The sequence below is a fragment of the Carassius carassius genome, chromosome 4, assembly GCF_963082965.1.
Source record: "Carassius carassius chromosome 4, fCarCar2.1, whole genome shotgun sequence".
NCBI lineage: Eukaryota > Metazoa > Chordata > Actinopteri > Cypriniformes > Cyprinidae > Carassius > Carassius carassius.
In genome coordinates, this window is record NC_081758.1 from 15,895,799 (window position 1) to 15,905,280 (window position 9,482).

A 9,482-nucleotide genomic window follows, 5' to 3' on the forward strand; every position below is an offset into this window, starting at 1 on the left:
TTTTACATGTAGGTCAGTAGGCTATAACACTTTTTTTTTTGAAAGGACCGTTGTTGGACAGACAAGTTATTGTAGGAATTACATCAAAAACTTAAAAAAGCTTAGAACAATATGTCTGAAGACCTAACGGAAGTCAGTCATAATTAGTGTATTGTGTATGTGTGCACAATGTTACCATAATACCTCTTATTTTGAAGGCGCGCGCGTTCATTAGTGTGTCTCCTCGGCTTTACAAGGTACAGTAGTTGTATTTCTGAGGAAATCGGGGAACATCACACTGTAGTAAATCTGAAACTAATCTGCACTGTATGTGAACAGCAGAGGGCGATATCGCAAAATAACACATTGAACTCAATTTTAGAAACGGTCATGTTAATTCTGTGTGGTTTAAGATAAACAAAGACACAAAGCACCTAAATATGGATTGATCTTCTGCATTTTGCATAGTTTTTTTATAGGTTTAATGCTTTAAAGCTATAGTACAAAAGTGGCTTTCACTGCAGTAATGCAGAGCTGAAATGACTAAATGATGGCAAAAAATTGTATATAAAACTGCACTAGTAATATCATATTTTCAATGATTAATGATATCATAAGGCAGAAGAAGGACAGGGTTCATACAAACTATTTTTATGGTACATTTATGGTGCTTTGTGACCTTTAGGAGGTTCATAAGCCCCAAAAAAGCCACTGGGAATGAAAAATCAGAAGAGAGAAAGAGGGATACTAAGTGTGTAACCATTTCCCAAGAAGATAGAGCTCTGTGAAAGAAACATAAAGTTCAGAGCATGACTGCCAGTCCTCTTTATACTTTCCTTAGCAACTTCACACGACTAAAGTACATTCAAACTGACTAAAGAGCAATGTCATTTTGTCAGCTGATAATTCTGAGCTGTGCCAGTTCTTGCTGTGAGATATTTCCCCACTCTTCCACCAACACACTTACAAGTTCCTGGACATTTCTGATCAGCTGTCTCTCCTGTCTGTCTTCATTATGGACATTGCATTTTATTGCTCTGGGCACATCTGCAGTCCTCATGCCTCCCTACAGCAGGACCAAGGCTTGTTCGTGCATTGCCAAGTGTCACTTACCCAGACTTACAGTATCTGAATCTGAATGTCATTTATAGAAACTCGTTCTGACTTACTAAGCGTTAACAGATCTTTTAAGTACATGGTGGATGGATGATCTTCTGGTCTCTGAGATGAGATGAGATGGAAAGCCATGAGTGCTTTTTCAGCAAATGATTCTATACCTGCTGCGTTTTTGACGCAATAAATAAAAGATGACTCTTATGCTTCTTACAGATATGAAATGCTTCAGTAAATTTTCCCTCATGTGGAATAATGGTAAAGGTGTGCTCAGTATCACTCTCTTCCTCTCATCTCTTTTCTGAACAATTCAGTACCATATAGCTATACTGTAGGTATAGACTGATGTTCATAAATCTTAAAAGTCACATTTATTGGCTGATTTAACAGTTAAACATCTAATCTAATAATTAGACTTATGAAGCAAAGAGCATTTTCTTGTAGTTTTTTTTCTTTTTCTTTTTTTTTAATAATCTAAAATTATTTTAACATTTGTGCTGTGCTGAAAATTGTAGTGTCCCAGTCAAAAATAACCTGCCTTTTTAAAAATAGTTTTTGATCTCTCGTTATGCTTTGTTTTCACTACATGTTGTATTCATTTTTTATTTATTTTTTCTGATGAAGTTTTCAGTTAGCACAGGTTTTTTTTTTATTAAACTGACTGGTCATAGCCTTCACTGTTCTGAGCATATATTCCTCAGCTCTTGAGTGAAAAAATCATTTGTGGATAGTTTTGTCAATATTAACCAAAAAATTAAGATTTCCAAGATGTGCATTGTAATGTTTGAAAAGGATGTCATAACAAATGTTATGTTCATTCATAAGTTTGTATGACCCTACTTTCAAGCTGTAAAATACATGTTACATTAGGTCTATAGCATAACAAATTTATAAAAAACAATTTTGTAGGCCGATCATTTTTTATCAGGATCCCCAACAACGTGATGGGAAAAAGGGAAGTTGTTATATTTGTTTATATGTTTTTAGTGTGATGTGGAAAGGATGCAAAAATGCTACAGTAAAATCCTGTAAATTGGTAATTTACCATATAGTGAAAAATGGTTAAAAAACACAACAATAATTGTATTATTATTGAAATAATTTTATTAAATTTGCATAATGGTGGGCATAATAATAACAATTATAACAGCAACAATAATAACAAATATTATTATTATTACTACTATTATTATATGAGTTTTTATGCATGCCTGAAACAACAGTTTATGCTTACAGGAAAGATCTCTTTTCTTTTAACTCCTTAGCATTCTAAAATTTGCCTAAATATGCAGTGATCCTCGGGTGGAACAGTGGAATGCTAACAGGACAACCCATAAATGAAATGCCAACAATCTTCAACTACATCTGAACTAGTTAATCAAGGTCTTCAGGGTTACAGACAAGTATGTCTCAAGCGGTAAAGAATTGGGTTGCCCTGAGATTTATGATTAAGCCCAGTATTTTTAAAATATAATTCACGAGTTTTGAAATTACAGGAAGATTTGATCTGAACTCTAAAAACTCTGCGTCTGCAGACATGGCATATTACTTTCAGTGTGGCTAGATGTCATTTCTTCTTCTTCACTGAACTTCAAGCTCTGTCTCTCACACCGAAATGTGGCAAGGCTGCCTTGTTCCTCATCAAATATACATGCACTTTGTCTCCTAACACATCTGCATAGTGAAGCTGCAAAAATACCTTTCACTGCCCATTTGTGTTCTTGTGGGGCAGTCAAAACGAGCAGACTGCGTAATCCCCGTCAAACAGAACTTGCTCAGCTGCCAGAGCAAATGACATCACTGAGTTTTACCAAGAAAGCACATCATGTTTCAAAATTCTCTCACTGTTTCTTGCTGAAGGATGTCCTGAAGCTCACTAAGCATGAAATGATTTAATGAAATGATTCAGTCATCAAGCACAGATCCTTACAACAGTGTTTCTCCCTTTTCCATCACAAAGATGATGCCAGCATTTCATTAATGACAATGAAAATAATGCCAGGAAGAATAAGTTGCATGCCACATATTTCATATGATCACATCAGACATTATGCTCATGGCAGAATAGGTTTTCTGGATATATTTAAATACAGAATATTGTTCACTGCCTTTGTTAACATTAATGTAATGTATTTACCATACATATATGAAGCCCTTGATGAACCTACATGAAGGATTTTTATTTTTCAACAGCATTATTCTCATTATCTTGCATGATACACTTTTCATGTAACTTGAGTCACATTCTGACTGTGTTCCTCGGAGGCTTCCCTCTGGCTCATATGTCTGTAGTTAATTAAATCAGCTTATCATGTACTGAAGACCAAGCATTAGTTTTGACTACACTGAGACTGAGACTGACATTCTAGCATCTATTATGGTGTCTGATCAATCTGGCAGTGATAGATGTCTCATATTTAGTATCACCCGATTTTGTCTTTTCATAGACTGATATTTGTCATACAACAAAGAAACAACTGAAATAAACATTTCTGTCTCTTTACAAGTGTCAGTCCAAACGTAAACTCACCGGTCACTTTATTAAGTGCACTTGGACCAAAATGAGGAATGTTTCCAACACCTTGTTGAATTTAACGCCACAAAGAATTAAGGCAGTTCTGAAGGCAAAAGGGGGTCCAACCCGGTACTAGCAAGGTGTACCTAATAAAGTGGAAAGGGAGTGTATATACTCTGTGTAACCTGTATTATTACAGTCAGTTTTGTGAGCCCTTCACCCCAAATATTCCAGTGAATAGTAAGGCATGGATGGTCCGATGGGAATTCTGAAAGCAGCTTTTGACAGAGGAAAAGGAAGAGAGGGAAAAGAGAAAAATAACCTTGCCTTACACTGCATCTTACTTATAAATTTATCATGACCGTGTCTGTACAATACACTAGAATCTCAGCCTGCTTTATTATTTGAAGGTTTAATAATTCATATACTAAAATATGGTTTTCTCCACTTTCCAACTATCCCCTCTTAGCAGCACTTAAAGTGGTCCAACAGGAGGAACAGTAAGAAAGAGTTTAAAAGGGGACTTAAAGTATGAGTGAATGATTGCGACTGTGTGCGTGTATGAAAGAAATAAGAAGTACAAGAATTGCACAATTTGCTGAAATAATCTTGCAACTGATCATTTTGACACTTCTGCATTTGAAAGACAGCTTGAATCGTGCAAAAATCACAATAATAACACTCGGAGCATATGATGCCACTGATTAGCAACATTATCTGTCAAAACATCCTCATCTTTTATCTGAATAAAATAACATAGCATACATTTAAGTAATACTGATCTTGAGGATATCTTGTCCATTAAAACAGTAATATTCATTTTAAACATATAAGTTACAAATCAGTGAACCTGCAGCTGTAAGATGAAATTCAGATTGATATTATAAAGTATGCTGCCACCTCTGAAATTGATGTTAAAGGGATTAGTCAATATCAGTGGAATGGAGGACTTGTGTACGAGTGAATAACAGAATAACATGGTGATGAGTGGGGAGAGGTTAACACACACTGATGTGGGACGTGCGTGACTCCAGCGGACACTCTTCTGCTCACAGCTACAGTGCTCATGAAGTTCAGCCCTTATCGTCGCCTATCATTTTGTCTGATCATTTATTATCATAGAAATGTCATTCCGTCTGGAGATGTAACCTTGTGAAAGCGATTTTGTGGGTAATTTGTAGTTAAGTTCGCCGGATGCATTGGACACCTGCCCTACGTTCTGTAGATACCTTAATGTGAGTATACAAAATCTCTTCTGATCTAATGCAGTTTAAGATGTACTTATATCACATTTATCTGTAATGCACAAATGTAATAATTATTAAGTTAATAATATTAATTATGTGTCGCTCGCTTGTATTATTAAAAAAAAATACATTAATACATTTTAATACATTAAAAATGCTAAAGAAATTAAATTAAACCGGACTAAAAGTTGCCCATAATTAATAGTAGACCAGATTTCAAATCTCTTTTTTACATGTCAGCCTATTGATTTTCTAGGTTTATAGAGCTATAATTGTGACACAAAAGTCATGAGCTTTATTTGTTGTGTGATCTGAGGGACTTTTGAACAGATTTCTGAGTAGGTTATTAGAGTGGTTGAAAGTTTAATTTCTTAACTGATGATGACGTTTAGATTTGGTTATAAAATGTTTTTGCCAGTGATTTATGCGAATGGATGACTAGTTTATGAGGGCTCGAATGAGTCTCTGGCCTGAGGTAAGACCAAATACTGTCATCACAAAATCTAAAAGTCTTATTGAGGGTCTCTTTCTGATTCACTTGTGTCCAGATGAACCTTCATTAGCATTGCACATATACAGAGACAAGATTATTTATTATTAACAGTGAACAACACTGACTACTGACACGGATCTGTGGCTAATTATGACCGAATAACCTGAGTGTATATGGACATGTTATATGCCGTCATTTCACATCCTGCTGAAACTGTGCAAATGTTCTATTTATGGAAAAACATTAAATGCATCATTGATCAGTTTTATTATTCCACTGCTGTGGTATGTGTTTGAATACAGTTCCGTAAAGTCAAAGAGCATGAAAAAATTTAAACAATAGCTATTATTTAATAGAGAGTGGAATGCTCAAGCATCATGAGTGCTAGTATATTATTAGACCAATATACTGCAGATATTTGACAATTGTGAGATTATCATTTTCTTTGTTTTAATACTATTAAGTGTATACATAGGTATATATAGGTATATTCTTACACTACTGTTCAAAAGTTTGGGGTCTGCTGTAAAATTGATAATGTTTTTGAAAGAAATCTCTTCTGTTCATCAAAGGCTGCAATCTGATTAAAATTACGGCAAAAAAACTGAAATATTGTGAAAATATTATTGCAAATTAAAATAACAGTTTTCTATTTTAATATATTTTAAAACGTAATTTATTTCTGTGATGGCAAAGCTGAATTTTCAGCATCATTAGTCCAGTCTTCAGTGTCACATGATCCTTCAGAAATCATTCTAAGATGACATTATTGTCATTACAAACATTATTGTTTCTTATCAATGTTTAAAACAGCTGTGCTGTTTTTTTTTTTTTAAACAGCATTTATTGGACATAGAAAGCTTTTGTAACAATATGTCTTTACTGTCACTTTTTCCCAATGTAATGCAGCCTTACTAAATAAAAGTAAATTTCTTAAAATAAATTCTTACTCACTCCAAACTTTTGCCTTATGGGTCGACCATTAATCCTGAGTCTTATCTAAACATTTCACTGTGTGTCAGTCTTTGCAATATACTAGGCAATATTGTTTTGCATTGTAGCAATTAATACAAAAGGGCAAATATTAATAATTAATAATAACTTTTTATAATTATAAATATTTAGAATGTTACAATCAGCAAACCTGTTAACCCAGCAGTTGAGGAGAACCAGCTGAAATCCGAGGATCTTTGGTGAATAGAAAGACAAAGCTTCAGCCTGGCACAAACTTAGAAGACTTCTAGCTCAGCACCCTCATTTTCTCTGAATCTTGATCAGTGATCTTTAAAGTGTGAGGATGGTTCATGCAGCTCACAGAGTGGGTTTTAAAGTTTGTTAAATATAACAAATACTTGTGTGTCTGATTGGTCCAGCCATTACAGCATCGTAAATATGAATTTTCATGGTATCTCTGTTTTTCTGTCTCTATGGATTGCTTAGTTTGTTGATGGAGAGGATTTCGAATGACAGCCGGCACAGTGGTCATCACAGGTGGAATTCTGGCTGCCATTATCTTGCTAACAATTGTCACAGTTCTGTGTTACTGTAGGCTGCAGGTAAATCTCCTCTACTGCTCATCTCATAGGTAACTTCCCTCTTTGTACTTACTTACGTATTGAGTGTGCCCATTAGTATTACTGCTGTAAAAGAGACGAGTCAGAAGAGGGGGAGGAGGAGGCTGACGTGGCCAAGGCATCGCCAAATCCACCGCGCCAACTGAGTCCACCGGAGAGTCCACTGAATCTTCAACATTTCCCTGAATACGCATCCTCCAATCAGCTGCTGATGACGGCGGAGCCCTTGGAGCACAACGGACCAGTAAGCTATCCTCAATACTTCCCTCGTGCGCCCTACAGACCACCCCGCTCGTACACTTTTTGCCCATCCTGCTCGGGGTATCTGCCGCTCCACATGAGCCCACAGGAAGGGCTGCCTAATGGAGGTGGCAGGATCAGCTACAGGACTCTGCAGCAGGAGGAGTTAGACCTGCCAATGGAGGCGCCCAGCTTCCACAAACTCAACCTTGTCCGCTCTGTCACCATGCAAGAAGTGCTGACTCATCACAGCATCAGCACGGATGTGTAGCACCTCATATTCACCTGAAGCATTGTGTTATTCATATGTATTGTGCTGCTTTGCTGTACCCGGTTGTTCAATTCATTGTATCCAATAGATAAAATTGATGTATGTATGTATTTATTTATCTATCAGACGGATGGTCTGCGTGATTTTGCCAAGTAAGACATGTTCCTAGATCAACATCTTTTGTTGATCCTGGATCAACATTACTTTCCAAAAATACAGACTTAACCCAATCCCTACCCCTAAACCTAACCTAACACACTGCAGTCGGTGTGAATGAGTGTGTGAATGGGTGAATGTGAGGCAAATTGTAAAGCGCTTTGGATGGCCATGTGGTCTGTTGAAAGCGCTATATAAATGCAGTCCATTTACCTTTTAACCTAACCCATAATTTATTCCTAAAATCAGAGGGAAATGATAGCTGATTAACAAGGGTGTAGATTCACCTAACCCTGATTATAAGCCCAAAACTGACATTTCCTGAAAAGTTATCTCTCAATTCTTATTGGTTGATTGGAATGATGTTCCAATGAACATGTTGTACCTGGTGAAATCACACTCACCCAGAAGGATAGTCATGCTACAGGGCTGTTTAGTATCATTGAGATGCTATTAAAAAAAACATCTGTAGAAAAACGTAAGATAACTGGTAGTACAGGAAATTGTCTGTTAAGTTTACAGATATTTCCTTTAACCCTCAAACATACAAAATGCAATCCATAATTCAAAATACAAATGAAACACCTGTGAAAAATCATTCATATTAACACTGTAAATTGTGCCCTATTTATAGACTTTTCTGACAGTGTGTAATAAAAATATTTGCTATATATATATATATATATATATATATATATATATATATATATAAATATAATTATTATTATTTATTATGTAACTAACAGGGATTTTTAAGGGCATGGGAACTGGAGTAAATTTTTGATATTTCACATTCCTTTGTCTGTCACATATATTTACTGCTGTAGTGAAATAGATTATTAATATATATATATGGTATGATGAAATGGTGTGGATGTATGGTATATTTAATTTGTGCAATTATAATACCAACTGCAGTCATAGTTTTGCATGATTGTAAATTCGTGTGTCTGTGTAATCTAATCGACTGATTTTATGATTTGTGTGTAGTGCAACTCAGTTTGCATTGATTTTGATCAAAAATAACTCTGAAGTCACCAGAATAATGATCTGTTATTGTCTTTTATCTTTTTCATTTGTTGATAAATGCAAGTTTTGTTAATATTGACATCGGCTGTGTGAGAATTTAGTGACTGAGTTTCAAGCTGTTATGTTGTGATAAATGCACATATTTAAGTGCGCATGCTGTTTGCTGGCCAGCAGGTGGCATCAGTTCTTATACTGAAAAAATGATCTATAATTGGTTAATTAAAACATCAAACAAGAGAAAAACGTGTCTGTGTGTTATGTTATGCTGGCAACTATGGAGATGAATATTGCTGAATGTAACTATGATTTCTGACTCCCTGAAACTGATTAAATGTTTTATAATCTTAATCATCTTAAATAAATTCCATTTACATTACGGTTATTATAATTAACTAAAAATACTCATGAGACCATTCCATGCTTATAAGGTGCATAACAAGGCAGAATGAATGCATTAATGAATGCAACTACTTTTATAATGCATTATAACATTAGCTGAAATAAAACTTATTTTGTTTCAGCTAGTTGCCAAGGCAACATTTTTCATTTTTGTTTAGTTTAAGTTGAAGTACTTAACTAAAAATAAATTATAAAACTTAATAAAAACATGTTAATATCAACATACAAAAAGCTAATAATATTTAAAAAACACACAACAAAATTACTAAAATTCTACCTAAATTTAAGATGAAAACAGAAACTATAAAAAGAAAATTAAATCCAAAATATCATCTGAAACTATAATAGCATACTAAAATAAAACTGATTTGCACCTTATTAATGTAAATTATGTTAAAAAAATTATAACACACACCACAGCATTTCATTGGAGTATAATATTTTATATTTATAATATTCTGAGAGG

The 9,482-nt window shown here is 34.7% G+C and overlaps 1 protein-coding gene across 2 annotated transcripts; it reads left to right on the top strand.

Moving 5' to 3' along the window:
- The first annotated feature begins 4,519 nt into the window (after window positions 1-4,519).
- On the top strand, window positions 4,520-7,684 carry LOC132129837 (protein FAM163B-like). 2 transcript variants are annotated; one of them, XM_059541566.1, is made up of 3 exons: window positions 4,520-4,842; window positions 6,788-6,903; window positions 6,980-7,684. In XM_059541566.1, exons 2-3 carry the CDS (start codon window positions 6,811-6,813, stop codon window positions 7,430-7,432), a joined length of 546 nt encoding a protein of 181 aa, XP_059397549.1. In that variant the 5' UTR covers window positions 4,520-4,842; window positions 6,788-6,810; the 3' UTR covers window positions 7,433-7,684. The 2 variants fall into 2 exon arrangements, with proteins under 2 accessions (XP_059397549.1, XP_059397550.1); XM_059541567.1 differs by lacking the exon at window positions 4,520-4,842 and adding an exon at window positions 5,185-5,329.
- The last annotated feature ends 1,798 nt before the right edge of the window (window positions 7,685-9,482 follow it).

Bases quoted from the DNA above. Each gene is read 5' to 3' on its own strand.
- LOC132129837 (XM_059541566.1), top strand. From the start codon at position 6,811: ATGACAGCCGGCACAGTGGTCATCACAGGTGGAATTCTGGCTGCCATT. The intron at 6,904-6,979 runs GTAAATCTCCTC...TGTGCCCATTAG, and splicing joins TGTGTTACTGTAGGCTGCAG to TATTACTGCTGTAAAAGAGA.